General features: G+C 40.4%; 2 protein-coding genes across 7 annotated transcripts in view; one reads left to right on the top strand and one right to left on the bottom strand.

The window, feature by feature from the left end:
• Positions 1 to 1,152, top strand: part of phactr3a (phosphatase and actin regulator 3a) — a 30,662-nt gene extending 29,510 nt beyond the window's left edge. For both annotated transcript variants that reach the window (XM_079359465.1, XM_079359464.1), the window contains exon 12: positions 221 to 1,152. In XM_079359465.1, coding sequence (XP_079215591.1) covers positions 221 to 236 — 16 coding nt within the window. In that variant the 3' untranslated portion in view covers positions 237 to 1,152. The remainder of the gene's footprint in view (positions 1 to 220) is intronic.
• Positions 1,153 to 1,258: 106 nt separating this feature from the next.
• On the bottom strand, positions 1,259 to 18,716 carry sycp2 (synaptonemal complex protein 2). 5 transcript variants are annotated; one of them, XM_079359452.1, is made up of 40 exons: positions 18,692 to 18,716; positions 18,394 to 18,479; positions 18,215 to 18,309; positions 18,082 to 18,116; positions 17,853 to 17,995; positions 17,542 to 17,594; positions 17,164 to 17,209; positions 16,843 to 16,947; positions 16,708 to 16,768; positions 16,428 to 16,576; positions 16,134 to 16,208; positions 15,868 to 15,954; positions 13,990 to 14,098; positions 12,744 to 12,883; positions 11,871 to 11,931; positions 11,722 to 11,767; positions 11,521 to 11,600; positions 10,991 to 11,409; positions 10,763 to 10,893; positions 10,637 to 10,673; positions 10,497 to 10,555; positions 10,346 to 10,391; positions 10,200 to 10,243; positions 10,037 to 10,097; positions 9,684 to 9,846; positions 9,515 to 9,567; positions 9,248 to 9,442; positions 8,760 to 8,849; positions 8,261 to 8,411; positions 7,045 to 7,364; positions 5,408 to 5,686; positions 5,192 to 5,243; positions 4,396 to 4,524; positions 3,590 to 3,783; positions 3,266 to 3,360; positions 2,974 to 3,073; positions 2,728 to 2,786; positions 1,944 to 2,022; positions 1,567 to 1,623; positions 1,259 to 1,395 (listed from the first exon to the last, which is right to left on the bottom strand). In XM_079359452.1, the coding sequence occupies exons 2-40, from the start codon at positions 18,451 to 18,453 to the stop codon at positions 1,339 to 1,341; spliced, it is 4,215 nt and encodes a 1,404-aa protein (XP_079215578.1). In that variant the 5' UTR covers positions 18,454 to 18,479; positions 18,692 to 18,716; the 3' UTR covers positions 1,259 to 1,338. The 5 variants fall into 5 exon arrangements, with proteins under 5 accessions (XP_079215578.1, XP_079215577.1, XP_079215576.1 ...); XM_079359451.1 differs by having other exon boundaries at positions 9,248 to 9,439; positions 9,684 to 9,849; XM_079359450.1 differs by having other exon boundaries at positions 9,684 to 9,849.
• Between the last annotated feature and the right edge of the window lie 1,811 nt (positions 18,717 to 20,527).

A 20,527-nucleotide genomic window follows, 5' to 3' on the forward strand; every position in this document is an offset into this window, starting at 1 on the left:
GGAATGATAGAGTGCCAGTGTCCTTGGCTGAGCCTGAAAAAAAAGGGGTCCTCATGAGCTGTAACAGTAACCCAGGGGGAGGGTGGGATGTGAGTACATCACTGCATGTAATGACTGCTAAAAATAGCTGCATGTCTACAATAGCTGTGTAGAAAGACAAAGCCACCTTCTGCTTTTCTTGTTAAAAAAAAAAGGCCTCTCTGCATGTTTTTCTTTCCAGGTTCCACCGGCCATGAAAGTAGGGACTTTCTTCTGTGAAGAAATGCTGAGTGAATTTTCTAGAACAGCTTGAAGCTGCTCAATGGGGACAGTTTAAAGAGCCTGGAGTCTCATGGTCTTCAGCGTGTCTTAAACATTCTTCCAGCACCCTCGACTATCATAGCATCAGTATGAGAGCATGGGTGTGGGAGAAGATGATTTGCTGCAGTGTGTCCTGGAGACTGCTGAACGTCGCCTTATGGAAGCTGGCTCGAGGAAGAGTAACTATGGAGGAGCCTCTGACTCTCCGGATGAGAGTCGGGGAAGAAAAACAATCTTGTCATTCAGTCAGTGTTTCTTTTTGTACTATTTCATGGACTCCTTTGACAAGGCAGTGTGGATCTGTGTAGTGGGAGGAAGTTGTGCATGTGACCAGCTTCACCTTTTCTTAAATGAAAAATAATGTGTCACTTGGACTATGTAAAGACTGTGCAGTCTGGGTTAGCGGGTATCAGGGGTGAATTTGATATAAACTGTACATACAGTATGTCAAACTGAATGAGACCATCGTTGTCTTCACTGAAAAGAGAAATACCTTTGCAAGCACTACTTGTCTTCAAAATACAAGGTCTTTTTTTAAGAATGTCTTGTATCGTTTTTCCAATTTTTTTTATTTTCAATAGAAATTCAGGTTAAATATCTTCAAAATAATTGTTGAAATTGAACTTTATAAATACACATTTAGTTAAAACCTAACAAAGTTGCATGAGAACATTCTAAAATTTCATATTAAAATGATCTCATAGCCAAGCACAATAAATACATGGGGGGTAAAATCTAAGTTATGAATAAATGAATAGTTATTATAATGAATGAACTGTATCATAGAAAAGATACAGGAATGCTATAACATGTAAAACAACTATAACTATCACACATAGCAGTAACACACTCAGGTCAGAATTAAGAAAACATGTCCATACTAAAAAAAAACAGTCTGGAAAATCAACACTTTAGGCAAACACTGAAATAAAACCTGCACAGTAGATGTACTACACAGTTCATAATGAAATACACAACTTTTTTTTTTACATTGTAGGGAACTTTGCTGGAACTTAGTTCGACTCAAACTTGGGTTCATCAGGGGAAAAACAAAGCCTGCAGGCCTCTTCTCACACTCTGGATCTCGCCCTCTTGCTATAAAAGGTAAATAAGCACAGTGACATCAGAGGGCTAAAGCCTCCATATACTGCATGTCATAAAATGTTTAAAGCAGCATTGCTCTTCTGAAGAAGAGGACACCAAATCAGAAGCTCATCATTCTGGTCTAACACAGGCTGAAGACCCACCTGTGCCGTGTCTACTCACCATCTGACTGAGGAGTCTGTCCTGAACTGACTTCATGTCTCTTCTAATCAGGCACATCTGAAAACAGCAGGCAGAGCAGTAGGGTTTGAATGGGGGGAGGGGGCACAGAATATGACAGTCAGGACAAGCAGGGGGAGAGCTAGAACATGAGACAATGACATAGGCAAAATGCTGTAAAGGCCACTCAGCAAAAATGACAGGAAATACGGTAGGAGGTGAAGTGACCTGCTATTTAAAAACCATGATGAAGCAGAGGGAAATTCTCTACACAAAGCTGCCTAGCTGATTTACACAGCTAGTTAGACGTCTATTACTTGAGCAACAATATGAAGAACATAGTAAAGTCAGCTGTGAAATGTTGCCACGAGCCATCAGACCTGGGATGTGAATATTTTCTCCTCATATTCCAAGGTGGGACACGCGTTACTTTGCAGGAGTTTAGCCAGGGTGTCGTTCCTTGAGAGGGAAAGACAACACAATGTGATCGAGAGCAGGGGAGGAGCACACATGTATAAATGTAATAAGCAGAGTCTCTTCAAACTCCAAACAGACCAAAGGAACACACTGCCAGCGAGAACACCCACTTTATGTTGCTGTCACGTCCATCTTTGGGAGAGAGAATTCAAAAACTGCACATTTTTGAGCAGCACCAGACACACAAAGAAGCTACTGGTTATAGTTATTTTGTAGTTATCTTGTAAAGTAAAGTTATTTTGTAAAGTGAATACATTCACTTCTGTGAATTCAACGTCATCATATAAAGACTTCTATGAAGAATTGATGTTGCTGTAAGGTTTGTTTGTAACTTACGATAAGTATGAGGGAAATGATTTTCCATTTGAGCTGCTTATCATGTTGGATCTTGGAACTAGAGGCTTGAATGTTTGTATAATTCTGGGAAGTCAGAGTGTAAGGGGGAACATCTCAATGAATCTTATGAGCTCTATTATGTCCGGGACACTCTTGAAAAAGAGATTTTTTAATCTCAATGAGTTTTCTCTTCCTGGATAAATAAAGGTTAAAAATAGAAAAAAGTCTAGCTATATTGACCCTGGAGGGAAGACCTAGTTCACAATGAGGCAAGAATGAAGCAACAATTTAACAATACAGCTTATTCAGCCTCACCCAAACACAAAACCACACACACACATACAAACACACCTCCTGGTTTTGTGTTCGTGGTAAGAATGGTACGCGGTGATTTGCTTTTTCCAGTACATCTGTGAGAAATAAAAGAACAAAAACTGATCAGACGACGATCATATCAGTATCAAGAAAAAAAACATTCATGGACGTGTTCGTAACAATTTCTCTCTCAATATTCCTGTGCTCAAAATGCTGGACAGCAGAGCGATGTGTGGGTGTGTGCTGAGGCAGAGACAGTGAGTGAAAGATACAGAGACATACAGTCAGGTCTTTCTCCATGGTTTTCAGCACAGTTTCTTCCTGTTCCAGTTTGTGGATCTCTTCCAAGAGGAAAGTCTGAACGTTTTCAAGCCTCTCTGTCCTGTACAGAGGAGAGGACACAGACAATGATAATCAACATTTACTGTAAAGCAAACAAAAAGGCTCTTTTCAGATAGCAGGAGACAGACTGTTGTCAACATAGCCATGTACTAAAGATGAAACCTGCAAGCTGCTTTCTTAACTTACCACCGACTGATGAAGCTACGTTTTGACATTTCAAACTCTAACTAACCTGACTTTGGTCACTTGTGTGTTGAGTGAGGATACGTGTTGCTGGACAGTCTTCAGGGACTGCTTGTTGTACACTTCCACCATCTTATGACGGTTCTGAATACAAACAGATCAAAGGTTGTAGTTCAGTAACACCACTTTTTATTAGAACAGGGGCCAAGAGAAGTCAAACAAATATGAAAGGTAAAGAAATTGCAGTTTCCACCTAACACATGTCAGTAGTATTAAGAACTGTATTAGCGTTTGTTTTGATAATGCAATTACTGCTGTAGCTTCTTTAGCACTGTTAGCTGATGAAATATGTGCAGGTGTTTGTGTGTCCAACCTGTAACTTCTTCTTTAGCTCAGTGCTGAATTGCTGACACAGGTTATTAGGGTTTACAGCCATTTTGGGCAACTCCAGTTCCTCCTCCATGTCCATGTCACCATCTCCTGTTTCAGCATCCCACTGAGTGGAGCTCATCGTGTGGGAAGTAGACATCACGTGACTCACCTCACTCTCGACAGACATCTCAGTATCTGAGGGTCACAGAGAAATCCACTGGTCCATCAGGAGATTGGTCAGTTAAATTGTAGTATTCAAACATGGTACGGAGGATTGTTACAGGTTACATCTTTTTTTCTAACAAATCAAAATCCTTTTCCCACAAAGGCTTTGTGTCATTCAAAACTTCAAATGTGTCTCAAATGTTACTTTTACAGGACTTTTTTCAAACCAAATAAGAAACAAATGATGGTTCAAGAGGATTCTAAAAGAATGATTCTTTACGGAGGTGCTCAAGGGCACCTCAGCAGTGCTTGAGAAGTGGTCTGGCACCTCTCCAGCTACCAGACCAACTTCCATATTTTGGATATTTTTTATATCGTGGCTTTAACCGGCAACCCTCCGGTTCGCAACTCAAGTCCCTACAGACCGAGCTACTGCCATAAATAATATTCAGTTTTAAATGCTGTATAAAAACTCATTTTGTTAGCGTATGGGATGATGGAACACATTCCTCGTTGTGTTAAATTATTTGGTACTCATGATAAAACATAATTTGACTAATTTTTATTAATTGCACCCATTTCTTAAGAGGCATTACTCCAGCCAGATGTTTGGAAATGTAAATACACAGTAACAATTCTTACAGGACTTGAACAACTTCCTTGGTCTCATCCGAGGAGAAAGCTGCCCCCTCCCTGTGCTCTTCATCGGCTCTTCCTCCTCATCTTTCTCAGAATTACTGGACAAAGACCGGTGGCGCTTGTGAATTGGTCCTAAAACCAGAAACCAATGCTCAAATATATTACAAATACATTAGTTTGTTGTTTTTTTCTGAAACAATTCGAGGACATTTAATTTCATACTGAATTGCATGTTGAAAAGTTTAACCTGTGGAGTTAAGGCGCTGACACACCAAGCAGATGGCAAAGAAATAGTGACGACAAAGGCCACATAGAGCCAACGGACAACCACCGCCTACATTCTGCACGTCTGTGAGAAAATAACTCTCCATGCCAGCAGGGGGCAGTAGTCCATTGTTATGATGAAAGAAGACCATATTACATGTAGCCTACTAATCGAGAATAATGTCTGATAAAATAAAGACAAATGAGGAGAAACCGCACCAATGGGTGAAAGCATGGATACCAGTGGCATGCTCAAGGACCTGTGTCGAGAGCTGGAGATAAATGAAACCTCCGAACATCCAATCAGAAAGAATCCTCTCACCGATGTCGATTTAATGTCAAATCAGCAAAAAAAAAAAAAAGGGCAGACGGGTAGGGACGGAGCAAGTCACACAGCAAAATCTTGGGCGGTGACCGCTCACCAACGGTGCAACGAGGACTGAAGGCCGACCATCTACTTGGTGTGTCTGGGCCTTTAAATCATAGCGACTTGGAAATCATCTTTTTACCAGTCAACAGCCACTGAAGTTCTTACCAGAGATGTGAAGATGTGCAAACTTTTGTTCTTGATCTGAATTTGGTGTTTTCTGTTAAAAAAGAGAGCAATGCATTAGTATTTGTTTGATAGCTTTAACTTGTTAAAACTATCAATATTTGAATTATTCATTTGTGAACTGTCATTGCTCCAGTCCATCTAGTCTGCCAATTATAATGAATCAGTGAGAAAACATTCAGAGTGGGAAAGCTTTACCTCTCTTTTATGAGAGGTCGGGGCAGAAGCAGGGCCGTCTTTAGTTCTCTTAGTGTGTACTGATGACTTTGTGGAGGACTGGCTCAGTGATACTGAAGACACTTTACTTAAATTGAGATAGCAGTCTTGCTGGACAGCATCTTCAGTGAAGGGAGACTGAGGAGGGGAGGGCATGGACGGCTTGTCCAGGTCCAGCAGAGTGGAGGTCAACAGGGGCTGATCAGAAGGAGGTAAACCAGATCCAGGCAGTGAGGGTGGGTACTGCTGGATTGGACTTATCTGTAAAGCGACAGAAGAATGGAGGAGAGAAGCTGATGGACAAGAAGCATTATGGTGGCTCACTTCGTGGTTATTTAAAGTTTTAAAATATGACTTTCAGAGAAGATGTTCAGCAGATGTAACATTTCAGTACCAGTAGCTCAAATCAAAACACAGCAACATACCAGCTCCCCTCCTCCTCAGCTGCTTCCTCAGAGTCCCAACTGAGTGTGGTTGTTTCTGAACTGATCTCCGTTCACAAATGCAGCTTAAAGCTGAGTCAGTTCTTTTTGGTTTTTGAAGTGAATCATACCAAAAAAGTATTTTCTTTGAATTGTCGAGTCATTTCTTGAACTGTTAGTAAGCCTCTGAATGTTCCTGATTGGACAAGGCCGTCTCTCTTCCCGCCCAGATGAAGTGTTGTATTTAAAGGTACTTAACCTGAGAAAAGGCAGTGTGTCTTTTTGGCTTATGTACGTGAAAGACAACAACTCCCAGAATGCACAGCACCACAAGCCACTCCAACTGAAGCTTGGGTGCTCTATATACATTATATACGTCCGTTTCCTCAACAGATTCTGAGACAAGACAACTGCAAAGACCAAACCACACTAACAAGCAGGTTTGTAGCCCCTCTCGCCCAAACAAGTGTAAGTGCCAAAGAGATTAAGAGGTGCATTGGTGTTTCCATGAGAAAATGTAAAGGAATCTCTTTTAGACATATTTTTTTTCAGTCTCATTGTGTAAAATAAATGAAAGAATCGTATCGTGAACCCAGTGTCGTAAATCGCATCACGAGTTGAGTGAATCGTTACAAATCCCTAGTTGTTACACATTAACATCGCAGAATACTATGATTGCTCTGTAATGTGGCCTTTAAGCTGCCACCAGTCTGAGCTTCATCAACTGCTTCAATACAGAACCTCCAGTACTTCTCAGCTGGGATGGGAATTTCAACCTGCGATGCTTAGGTCAAGGTCCAATTTCCTTAAAATCTAGGTTAATATTCATGAAGGCCTTCACTCACCTGATAACTCACACATCCTTCCATGTCCCTCCAGTGCTTTTCACATGACTGAGTGACGCCAATGACTTACATGTGGTGTAAAGGTGTGTGAATCCTTAAAGGATGCTAAATACCAGGAAACACCCTGTCAGCGATTCAAACTAATAAAGGCTGAGATGATACTTCAGCCACACCAAGGTGGCTGCTTTTAACACCAATCACATATTCTTAGGCACACTGCACCGACAAATATAATCAGGGTGAAAGAAAGGACGTGTTGTAATAACCCCAAATCTACAGGATTCTAACCTTTCACATAGATATCTCTGAAGACTATGAGACCCACAGAAAGCTCCAAGGAGGGCTGTTTTACCTTAGTTGCGCTCGGTCTAGAGGACTTTCCGAGTGCAGGGGTTTGACCTCTGGGGGTCAATAAATGGTGAGAGCTAACGGAACGAATGGATGGAGTCGTGGACGAGCAGCGCTTCTTCTCTGCACTGTAAAAAGCTCTGCACTGAAGAAGAGGCTTGAAGTTTCCTCTACTGCTGACTGTAGAGCAGGGATTGGGTAACAGCAGGATTGGAGAGGGGGTGTCCCGGCAGGGAGGGTCAGGGGAGGCAGGGAGTGGGGATCCCCGTGGAGAGAGGAGAGGGGAACAGGTCAAACCCAAGGTTGGGGCTGACCTCTCGGCAGCTGTGAGAGTCCAAAATAAGCACAGATGTTCAAATAGCTGGCTGGATAGTTGGACAGAATGGAAGGTTCATGTACTGTACATGCTCCCTACATATCAACTTACAGTCTATGGGTTGAAGAGGGTCATTTATGTAACAGTTTTAAAACCCACTGATAAAAAGTTGGGAATAAAAAAGCTGGATCAAGTGCTCATGCAAAATGTTTTATCATTTTACTGAGATAGTCAAAATATCCAGTTAGGCAAAGTGACAAAACCAAGTGGAGAAAAATCAATGTCAGTTTTTTTAAGAATTAGAATTTCTTGTTTTGAAATAAAAAGTTGTTTTATAAAAGGCCCCACTTTAGAGGCCATGAGGACTTAACAGCAAGTATGAACAGTCTGAATGATCTCACTAACTTCACTTAGAACAAAAAATAAAATCTTTGTGAGTGAACTCACGCTTAAGCAGGGGACGAAAGAAAAAAAAAAAAAGAGGACTGGTAACGATGTTTCACATATCTATTTGACCAATTGTCTATGTTTTCTTTCATTTTTTATGGTGTAAGATTTTCACACTGCCAACATTTTTTCCTGTTTGACCATGAATACAGATCAAAGTTTCTCAAACGGGTAACCTCCTCTGCCCAATAAAAATCTGTTCTCTGAATTAGCAGTAAGGTGCATTAGCGTGCTAGCATTACTGTAATTTAATGACACACCAGATAAACAGGAGCGACTAACGACGTTTCATGCTACATCATTTGCAGATGGGCCGACATAGATGTTAAACTAATACATTTGTGCATTTGTAGTAAATTATGCAAAAATAAGGAAGCATTTGATCCACTACCTAAAACAGGTAATGAACACCAACTGGTGTATTATCATGTAATTATGATGTTTGGTTGAGACTTACATCTCATCCTGTCAATGAAAGGAGGAGACAGAGAGAAGGAGGCCTGGCCGGCCACCCAGTCCTTCTTCCTCCTCGTTATTTCTTCAGCAGGGGGAACAACTTTCTTATTTAACTTGGAAGTCTCTGAAAGAACAACTTCAGGCCTTTTCTGCTGGAAAAAGACAGAAAAGGTGTTTCAGTTATATATGAAGACTGAGGTATGAAACCAGTTCTGGAGCACAATGTAAACGACCATGTATCATTCAGTCTAATACAGCTACAACATATCATCTGTCAAGATGTCCCATTAGGTGTGAATTTATGATTTTTTTTTTCTTAATGGTTTGAAAAACTGCGAGAACGATAATTTATGAAATGAGATTATTTTTCATAATTATCATTATTAACAATCAACCTTGTATCATCTAAGAGCCTGATAAAGAGAGGACGCAGTGATCAAAAAGCTTTCTTTGACCTCAGAAAGCTTTTTGAGATCTAACAGATTGTTTCTTTCCGACACCTTGGAGGCCTCCGCTGAGGTTTTTTTTCTCTTCTTTACCTCTTGATATTCTAGACTGGTCTTCTTGTTTGTCTGATCTGCAAAATATTTCTGTTGTTGGAGGGACACAAACATAAATTCAGTTTCCTGCTGTAGTTTGGGTTTAGGACATCTATGTTTCCATGATTCCCACAGAGTACAATGTAGCTGTTGAGATTCATCAAGCTTTTGCCGTCTGTCTTTTTGTTCATCACTTGAGCAGCCACAAGACTTTTCTCCAGGTGATTTGCTCAGTGTGATTTTTGCTTATGTCCTGCAACGAGTTTCACTTTTTAGAATACTTCAGGCAAATTGATCTATTCTACAGGATCACTTCAATTATTAAGTATGTAATACTTCAGATTAATGGACATGAACATGAACAATGGGAGCGTAACAATTTTACCAGTTGAGAAAAAGAGAATTAACAATAAATCTTTTTTTTTAAATAAGCAAGTGCATTAACATACAGGCTTGTCTTTTGGCTTGGCAGCATGAGGCTTCTCTGATTCGGACTGGCTGCCATCAGTGTCTAGCTCTCTGTAACTTTTGGCAGATGTGGCAGCAGCTCTCTTGGGCCTCTTGTCTGCTGCACGTGGTCTGCTGGCTGCTGGCTTCACAGTCTTCTGTGGTTGCTCCACGCTCGCCTTCATGGCAGGATTCTTCTGGTAAGAGAATGACACACTGTGGCTGACTGGGGTAGTGCATCTGAGACTTTCAGGAAATGACTGCCTTACCTTACGTGGTTTTGTCTCACTATTTGCCTGTTTTTGAGTGGGTGAAGGTAAATCTGGGAATATGTCTAAAAGGAAATGAAGTCCACATCGTCTCATTATTAAGTCCAGTTTTCACATGATAACACTCAGAATGTAGCAACATGCAGCTTAAAGCCTTTAATGTGCTTACATGAAGTACGGGGTGACGTGGATTTAGGCTTGACGTTTGCCTGCCTGGAGTATTTGGTAACTTTTGGTTTGGGCCTCCTGCTGGACTCCCTCAGCCAGCTGACCTCAGTCATGGCGTAGTCTGTGTCTGTGTCGCTGAACAGATGCTTCTTCACGTGCCGCTTCTCCTTAAACACAAGGCAGTCGAAAACAAGACGCAAAAAGAGCACCCGATGACACAACATAATGTAAATGTCAGTTTTACAATGTGTTCACGGCATAATTCTCCTGAAAATAAGTTCATAACAAACACCTTCTCTAGCAGCTTCACTTTTAATCTCTATGACAGAACCCAAAAGAGCAAATAAAGTTTACTTTTTGAACAGGTTGTTCTTTCCTGGTTGTCTTGATGAGTGCTGATGAGTCATTGATGCCACTGTCAAACAATGAAGGAGAGATGAGAGCGATTTGACACAAATTCTAGATTACTATGTAATTGTTGCTCAGGCTAAGAATACGTCTCAGCTGTAAGATCTACCTGCTTGACATTGTAGAAGTGTTGTTGAAGCTTTTACACCTCCCCTAAAAAGAGCAGCACAACAGAGGTTACACTTTGAACTGGCACATTAGGTATTCAGATATAACACATACATATACTGAACAACAAAAATGTGAAATATTTACCCCAATACTCAATGGTTCATCAATGCTGAATGCAAAAATATCTTCACTGTCAACAGGAGAAAAAAAAACGATACAACAGATATCTCCGTTAATGCTCTGAAAACTTCAAGATGGAAACGTTGCTCAAACTCAGATGACTGGATTTAAACACCTCTGCCTCGTAAAGGCTGCTGGGGTTTTCACTCGGCTAACAGCTCCCGATTCTTTTTTCTGAAAATGAATACCCTCTTCAGTGATCCAAGCAGGAGAGAGTTACCTAAAGCCACTCTTTGTCATGAATAAATCACTTACTGTCGCGGCTCCTAGCCATCTCATATCAAACACCTGCCTGTTTCCAAAGCAAACAAGACAGTTAGTCGATTTGTTCCTCCACTGCAGTAAACCTCAACGTATGCCTGTCACTATCTATGTGCATACCTGTTGAAGTTCAGAAGAGGGATCGAGCTCTGAGCGATTTGTTCTGCAGGATCTTTTGCGGTGGATTGGGTTTTAGTCTCGTAATGGCTAGAGATAAGCTTCACCATGCTGCCTGCTACTGCTGCCTCTCTCTGGGTGGAAACAGAGGGACGTGTAACTGTACCAATACACACTGATGAGCTTCGAATAGACATAAAGCTGTGCGAGCCGACATACTGTAATTCTTACCTTCTCTTTACTTGAGAGGGCTTTGTCAGTTTGAGCTTTAACGTCGGGCGCTATCTTCTCATGTACGACTTTGCTTGTTGGCACCTTAGCTGGAGCTCTGGTTTGAGCAGCAGGTGCCTCAAGAGACAATTTGTCTTTGCTCTTTTGTCTTGCCGGGCCGATTCTCTTGACTTTTTGCTCTTTGGAAGCCCATGTGTCTGAAGAGACTCTGCGTTTAGAGTCTTCTTTTGTATCCAATTTTGTCTTGGGTGCTGCTGGCTCCTGAGGTGCTGGATCATGGCTCCTCTCATGAAGGACCGTCTGAAGGCGCTGTGTGAGCTCGGCATGGAGTTTCTTGTGGCTGATTGGGCTGTTGACCGGAACTGACATTCTCTGAGCTGAGGACAGGCGCTCTTTCTTCTGCTTTGAATTTGAAGGTTCTAAAAAAAAAAACATCAATACTAAAATGTTTGACAATAACTATTATGATATGTATCCAAATGGCTTTTACATGAAATGTACTTTAAAAACGTGTTGAATTATTTTCTTACCAATCCCGGGCGAATAGTTCACTTTCTGTGTGGGCATTACAAGCATCTCAGAAACTGAGAATTTGTTCCAGTAAGATGACCTGACATTTGAATTATCAAAACAAATAAAAAGAAAGAAAAGATGAATGTTCAGATGATCACACATCCTGAATACAGTAAATCCTATCGGCCACTCTAAGGCCACATCTACACAGTTCTTACATCTTTCTCTCACTCCTTGGTTGGCTGTCAGGCACATAGGTTTGATCTGCAAGTCAAAAGATCAGTGATGGGTAACACGAGCTTTGGCAGAATACAGTAGCTAAACTTATGTGCTATGTTGAAGTGAAAGAAATAAAGCAATACCATACCAAGAGGTAGTTCTTCCTCCTGTCCACCCAGACTCATATCTGCTGCTTTTATTCTCATTTTCTGTTGGACAATCCAAGACAAGATGCAAAGGACTTTCTTAAACGAGTAAATAATACCAACAGGCACAGAACAAATTGTAATGAAAGCTGCCTAACTCCAGAGATGTAAGGATAAAAAACCTGAAACGTGATGTAGATAGATATAGTTGGATACTGATTTTTTTAATTAGAGGTGGGGAGAAAATGCTTTTTAAATCATCTTTTTCTGGGGGGCTAATTAGTTGCTCCCTGTTAAGTGCTAAGGCAACCTCTTAAATTAGTATAATGCCAGATGGAGCAGCAAAACAATTCAGTCAGACTCACAGATGACTGAGAATCAAAATTCATTCATTCAAAAATACACTTTGAATCCATGAATCATTTTGAACGGGAAAAAAGATTCTGAATCGAATCGTGACCCTAAGAATAGAAATCAAATCAAAATCGTGACACAGCCAAAGATTCCCAGCCTTACTGCTCATTTATCTGTTGGGTAATTTCAATAAATGATATACAAATACATTGAAAGTCCAGAAATGTGTAAAAAAAAAAAACAACCAGCTTCAAACAACCAGATCAACCAGCTTAACTTAATTTCACAACAATAATATCATGATATCTCTTAATGTTGATCAACCTTATTTTGATGGGCCTGTTTGGAGGCTGTGCTTTGTGCAGATGTAAAACAACATAGCATCAAAACAAGCTCTCATCTTTTGTCCAGCACTGGTTGTCAGCCTGTCTCTGGAGGGACGACTCTGCGCTTTAGTGTGAGTGTTATGTTTTGTGATACAGTCTCAGTAGTCTCAACAGTTTATTTTTTATGTGTCATACCTGCTTGTTCATGTCACTTGCTATTGCCGCACTAGTTCTGCCGGTTTTTGTGGTTAGCTCTCCCAGGGAACTATCACCTTGCCAATCACTTGAACGAACCATCTCCAGAGTTGGCTTCCCTTTGCCTGTGGCTGGAGTGTCTAAAAGCGAGAAAAAACAAATGTCAAGTTCAGGACTAAGACCTTAATGTCATGTTCAGATTTTTCACTAACAATAAAAGAAAGAGAAAAAAAATCATTGATCATAAAGCACAAAGCATTAAATCAAGGCGGATGAACTACCTGAAATGGATTCAGTGGTTTTAAATAAGCTGGACATGAATAGTGATTTAAAAAAATGAGACAAAGAATCATTTGTAAATTAAGGAGATATAAAAACCATGTAAAAAAAACTCGGCCAAAGGAAAAAATACTTTTATTGAATTCATGTCTCATTCAAATGGAGTTTATATTGGAGTCCTTCTGATCAGGACTCTCTTTCAGGACGCGTGCTGTATCTGAATGGAAACTTTCTTCTGTCATGAGGAATGATTTATAAAAAATAAAAAAAAGCTGTTAGACCAATCAAGCCAGGCTCTGTTTGTTTTCTTATTACCAGACCACTTTATTTCTCTAGCTATATACAGTATAACCACTGTATTCATCAATCTCCACTTGATCAGCATGTTGGCATGATCACACACTGGCTGTCCACACTGCATCCAGTAAATATGTTATTCTTTGCTCTCTCTTTCTTGTGTTGTTGACACAAGTCAAAGTTAACATTGCCATCTTGGATGCAGATTTTATTCATGCACCTTTAGCTCTCCTTTGTACAACAAGCTAACCCCTTCTGTTGAGTGAGCTAGGCGAGTGCTTAGCCTTTCCTGGCTCCAAAATAAGAAACGGGGGCATGGGAGTAAAAATGTCGAGCCCCATAGCGCTGTGTTGCTCGAGGGCATTCAGGACACTCTGATGGAAACAACTGAATCAGGTTTATGTTGTTGCTTGCTGTTAGGACAGGTGTTAAGTGCACAGTTAAGCCAACTTAAGAAAATGTGGAGCTGAAATTTGGGTAACATTGACTCACAGTCTGAAATAGTCCAGGTTGCTTATAAAAGAACTTCTAGTCCAACGCTTTTAGTCAAGCAGATTTACCGCAAGATGAATAATTACAGAGTAGCATGATGACCCTGTTGTTGTTATAAAAAAGAAACAGCTGAGACTCCAGTAACAGCAAGTCTTAAATATATCTGTCTTTCACCTACTTGATGACATAACAGCAGAGAGGGAACTAGCACCACGGAGACTTCCTTCTGTGCTTCCACTAACAAAGGTGATTGACTCAGAAATCCTCTTCTTGGCTGGGACGACCATCTGAAACAAAGACATTGTCAACAAGAGTCTTAAATTATTCAAATATCTTCCCTGTGTAATCCCTTCCAAGTGACATAATTTGTAATGGACTACCGAAAGGAAATAAAAACAGTCGACAACCCGTTTCAGGTACGTGGTCTCACAAAATAAATACATTTGATTAAGATGGGCCTCTCTGTTAGGCACACACAAGATGACAAGGTGGTAGTTGTTTTGTTGCATCAAACCATTTATGCAGAACAATGTAAAAACATGAAACAATGATGTGTAAACTAAGGGCCTGATTTACTAAACGTTTGCATGTATTAAAATGTGTGCAAACTTGATACCACCACCAACAAATGTGCTGATCTACAAACAGCGTGCAGTGAGGATTGCGTCTTTCAAATGAGCAAAACAACAGGTCCAAATAGTACGTTTGCCTTAATGAATATGCAAAACGAGGCGTTTCTGCCTCAGCGTGCAAAATACTGGGAGGAGAAAATGCAAAGAAGTTAAGTTAGTACACGCAATGTGATTCAACAAGCCAGGCAAAAATTGCGGTGATTGTGACGGTGTCTGAATTTAACACCTTTAAAAAGAACGTGATAATCCAAGAGCCCCAGTGTTATGCACTGCAGGCTGCAGTTAGGAGGAGACATAGGCACTGTCATGGAATTTCTGTAATTCCTCAGTGAATGTGTAATGTTAATTCACTGTTGCTGATGTCAGTCAGAGCTCAGCTTTATCTAGACACCAAGGACAGCGGAGAGAGTCGTCGGCTCTTCCTGATATCTGCAAGGATGTCTGGGAGAGTTGTTGTTCGCTCCAGGGTTCTTGACGTCATAGATTAGTCTAGGTGGGTCAATGTGGCATGACCCTGATAATGGTAAAGGCATTTGAATATGTGCAGAGTCTTTGGAAGTGTCTGGCAGTTTTGTTTGAGCATGAGACTGAACCACAAGTGTTATGTTGAATCATGTCTCCTCGAGTATAAACTTTCATCAACGTGAGCCATCTGAGTCTATGGAGTCTTATTGTGCGGAGTCAACTTTTGATAATTTCCTCGACAGGCACATTAAAAGACGTGTTAACATGTTTAAATGACAGAAAAATAAATGGTATGAATTTATTTTTTTTCTTGCTTCAATAATAGTTTAAAAGAAACGCCATGATTAAACTATAACTGAACATTCACAGCCTCTGAATTCTAAAGAATTTCAACATTGACACTGTCGTCCTATTTCCCTCTTTTCGCAAACATTACATTTAAAACTGGGCATTTCATTTTCTCGGTTTGCGTGTCTCTGGTGCGATCCAGGCACGCTCGTTTCTTCACTCTACAGCCCCCTCGCCTGCTGCTGCACTGTGGGACGCTTGAATGGGGGGGCTCATCATGCTTGTACCCCCAACTTCAGTACCTGTTGCCATGGCATTTATGTCCGATCAGACACAGCGCTGACCAGCTTCTGCTGCGCAACGATGGCACGAGTGGCACACACACTGAGCACCAGTGCCACAGTTCATTTGCCTCTAATATCTATTTTGCGCTTGCAGTCGTCCAGCTTTCCGTCCAAACTCTCTGTGATGTAAACCAGTAGAACACGCAAAAGCCTGACAGAAATACTACCGCCTCCACAAGGTTTGCACCTGACGTCATTCATGCAAATGTTCTTAATAAATCACCCGCAAAACGCCAACAAGCCAAACGTGCAAACTTTTGCAATGAACACGCAATTTAGTACTCTTTAATTGAGATCTTAGTAAATCAGACCCAAAGTGACTTTTACCTGGACAGGTGCAGATGGGACAGGTAGAAGGTAGGGGGCAGTGTTTTTCTCCATCTCACCAAGGGACACCTGACTTTCTGGAACTACCTGCACGGAGAGCAGCAGAAGTGTTCTTGACAGCCTGCTGTGAAACAACTTGAATGCAACTGAAGATAAATAGGGATATTAGAAACAGACAAAAAAAACTTGTGCTTGTATCCAGAATGCACATGACTCACATACCTCATCAAAAATATCAGAGCTATGTTTTATAGCCAGCTGTTTACCTGCGAGCTATTTTCTTCCATTATGATTTTAACTGTAGTCTTCACAACAGATGTGCTCGTCTTCCCCACAAAGCCCTGACAGAAGAGAAGCGTGTTAATGCTAATAACAATGAAAACACTCCAGAACATTTAAAAACAACGCAGGAATTCTGTGTATCAGAAACAGATTGCTTTATTCCTAATGTAATGTATTTATATTGTATTTCATGTTAACCACGTTCACCACGAAAACCTTTTAAACATTCTATAATATGACAAACCCATAAAGGAGTGTTTGACAGACCCACTGCTTACGTCGTCTTTGCTGTGTCCGTAGACACTATGAGCAGCCTGATGGATGTCCAGGGAGGAGCTGAAGTGGATGGTCACACTTGATCCCTCTACTGCACCCACAACCACCACCTCTGACAACTTCAAATGCAAGACTTTGCTCTTGCCCTTCTCTTGAGAAACACAACACTGGGTTGTTTGCATCAAATAGCATAAAACACTCCCATGTGATTTTTGTGGGTGAACTTGGAAAATACAGTTAAGCCACTAAAACAAATGCAGGCAGACTGTGTGTTTTGATTACCTTTGACAGTGTAGCTTTGAACTTCATTCTCATTGATGCATATTGTTTCCCACTGACCCTCCTATAAGAAGGGGAAAGTGGTTACAAACGAGACTCTCCTTTGATGATGTAAATGTTCATGTTATCTCTAAGTACCTGCATGGTTTCATCAGCCAAAGAGAAATAAAAGGAGACGCTGCGACTGCCGAGGTTGAAGTCAATCCAAAACTCTTCCAGTTTTTCATCAGCTGGCATGAGCAGCTAAAAACAAAATACACTAAACTTTTAACACAAAGAAATACATTCAGGATTCAGACATTCAAAGAACACTTCTAGGGACTTATAAGGTGCATGCCTTGAATGTGACATCACGTTCAGATCGATAACATCTTTCCTTGTCGCTCCATATTTGTTAACATAAAGAAATACTTTCAAACTTTTTTCTTTTATAGCAACAGAAATCCTTTACATTCTTACCTCATTCTTGTCCAGATAAGCCTCCAAACAAGGGTAAGAATACACTCTGTAACACAGGATTTTATTTCGTTTTGTGTAACTGTCATCAACACTGCATGTGTTCCCTGCCTCTGTTCTTCCAAGCACCACAAAGTCAACTGAAATATAATGTCCAATATTGCCTTGCATTGAACTTCAATTAATCAGATGTATTTGTGAAATCTCTGGCGAGACCAAATTCATTCTCCGACTGTGCGTGAATGAGAAGAATGAAAATTTATTTGAATTATTCCCCTTTTGAGAGGGAACTCAAACCCCCCCCCCCCCACACACACACACACACACACACACACACGTTCTCCAGAGCATGTTATCGGAGGCACTGATTTATCTGTGTACCTTCTCTTTTCTCCCTGTATTCCATTCACCAGGTTCAGGAACTTGCGACAATCCTAGAATCACACAAATGAACATTAGTTCTTAATTTATTAAACGTACAGCAATACTTATCCTCTTTAACATCGAGGCCAGGGAACTACATATGAAAACTAGCGGTTTGGCTAATTCTGTTTGTTTTTTTTACCCATGTCTTTTCATGTGTTTTATTAATATGCACTGTCCCTATTCTAAATAAACTAAATTGAACTTACTAACTAACTAAATTGTACAAAACAAAAGTCATGCTTTTATATTAATGTCCCATTCTTTACCGTCTCAAAGTCTGAATCCCTGATCTTGATAAAGGCACTGGCCACATACTGCATGTTGAACCATGTGACTGCTAACTCCCTCCTCTGGTCAAGAGTGGCCATTCGGCACAAAGCCTCCATCAGGGCTGTCTGCAAGTCATAATCTGAAACAAATAAAGTAAGACTCTTGTACTTTTTTGTGTCTACATGTAGGTAAGAAGTAATGATACTATGTATGATAAAAACATACCACCACCATCCAATATCTGACCAGCAGTCTTGAGCCTGCAGAAATACAATCACAGGAAAAAGTTCAACAACAAATGGAAACTGTCATAAATGAGTAATAATGATGTTATTACGAGGTTACAAACATGACATACATGATATCTGACGCTTCCTGGGATGAAAGGAGCTTTCTGTTTTTCTTCAGCTCCACTGGGATTTTATCCAGAATTAAATTGAATTTACGAATTGCCTGTTTGAAAATTATGAACACGTTTAGTCATAAAGCTGAGTATTTTTTTTCCCCATTCTACTCCATGAAAGGACTTTATCAAACCTCTTTTTGGATCAGGATGTGGATTCTGGGGTCTACTGCCAACTGACCAACAGGACACATTAAGGACTCTGTGATTAAGTATGTTCCTGAAAAAAACAAACGAACGACGATGAACGATAGCTGCACTAATGTTAATTGAGGCAACGTTTTTTCCTTAAATAGTGAAGTGTATCATTGATGTGATGACATCAAAGCCTTGCTTTTTTTGTCTGATTTAAACCTAAAAGGGTTGTTGAAATTGAAACACACAAAGTAAGAAAGGAACAGAAATAACAAGAAACAAATGTTCCAAACAAACCCTCTTTGCATGCTTCATGAACCACCTGTAACAGAGAATATAGGGCACTTTTACACTTTACACTGTAGTAGTACACTGTTTTATCATGCAAAGTACATGTTCCTGTGAACCATCAGCTCACCATTAAGGCATCAAAGAAGTCCTCCGACAGGTTGAACAAGGTCTCATCCCACTGGGGGCCACACTGGATCCACATGTGCCTGCATTTCTCAAACCACTGCTCCATGTGCACAGAATAATAGACAATAAACACAATGAGGTACATTTAATGAGATACCTCATAAATTGTTTGTAAAAATGCATACTTATCTTTTTGACCAGGCCTTGAGCTATGAGTCCTGAAAGGCCTCGACAGACACCAGCTAGTTTCAGGTTTTTCCCACATTTGTAGAGAACACAAAGTCCCAAACCAGCTGATTTTGAATCTTTATGTTCCAAACTCTACACAGACCATACACATATTGCATCACTACATCTTTTAACAACATTGTATGATTACATATTGGTGATTGTGCTCGGCTTCATCTTACCCTACTGATAAGTGTATCCAACTTAGTGAGAAACTGTTGGGAACATTTAAATAGGGGCCCTTCAAGCGTGGCCCCTTGCAGGAATTCATTCAGAGCTTGGAGATCTCCACTCTTTAATCCCGCCTCGATGACTTTCTCGAGCTGCACATAAACAGGGTTCGTCTCACTTTTCTTTGTCATTATCACAACAAAAATTTAAGTTACAAACAAAAGGTAAAAATGTTGTATGGCCCACCTGTGTGTTTTGACTCGGAGCCATACTTCAAGCCTGACTCGCCTAGTCTTCAAAATGACTGAAACTTAAAGTGAATAGATCAATCAACCTGCTGATCTTAATGCTTTTTGGACAATAATGAACATGGTGTATAACTAGGTTAAGTATAACATTATACGCCATTATTAATTGGGCAGTCTACCAAACTCCATAAAGCCAGCGTTACAGTCTATGTGTGTGTGTGAGAGAGAGAGAGAGAGAGAGAGAGAGAGAGAGAGAGAGAGAGAGAGAGAAATCAACGGCATGTTTAGCTAACCGTTGACAACCTAACCTTAAGTTTGTCTTGCAAAACTATGAAAGAAACTTCATTTAGCCTTAACCTTATTGCCATCGTGCAATAAATTCGACAAGAGCTTAAATGTTTTGCTTCCTTTACTTTAACATCAAGCTCCTTTACTTTAACATCAAGCCCATTTCAAAGCTTTAGCTGTATGCTAGCTTACATGACCTAACATCACCCGCTCCCTCTCCTTAATACTTCCGAAGCCTTAGACCGGGAGTCATTTAAGGCATTGAGTATATGATATACTGTATTACTGTTTGTATTCTTTTAACTCTACTTACTGCGATATCCAACATCAGAAGATGATATACCAATAGTTTGACTGTTTTCCCGTTTCTCACTTCTCGGTACAAAACGCGCCAAGTCTTTCGTGTGTCACGCATGCGCAGTGCGTAACTTACTTGGGTCGATCAAATATGACCTGCCTTTCGTGTTGAGAAGAACAGACGTATTCCCGCCCCATGCTGTTCCTTTTTTGAATACTGGATTGTACATCTTTATATCAAAAAGAAACAAATTATTGTGTCACTTTTCTACAACACATCATTAACCTTTATCAGCTTCTGTTATGTGCTATCTGTGTCGTTGTCGGCAAAACAGCTTGTTGAAGACAGCAAGGGAATTAAAAAAAGTATAAAGAATATATCATACAGACATTCAGATATTTATATCAATGATACAATTACTGTCTGAGTTTTGTGTGCACACATTCTTTATTGTTAAACAAAATAAGCATTGATTTGATTTTC

This window comes from Symphodus melops (genome assembly GCF_947650265.1).
Source record: "Symphodus melops genome assembly, chromosome: 13".
Classification (NCBI taxonomy): Eukaryota; Metazoa; Chordata; class Actinopteri; order Labriformes; family Labridae; genus Symphodus; species Symphodus melops.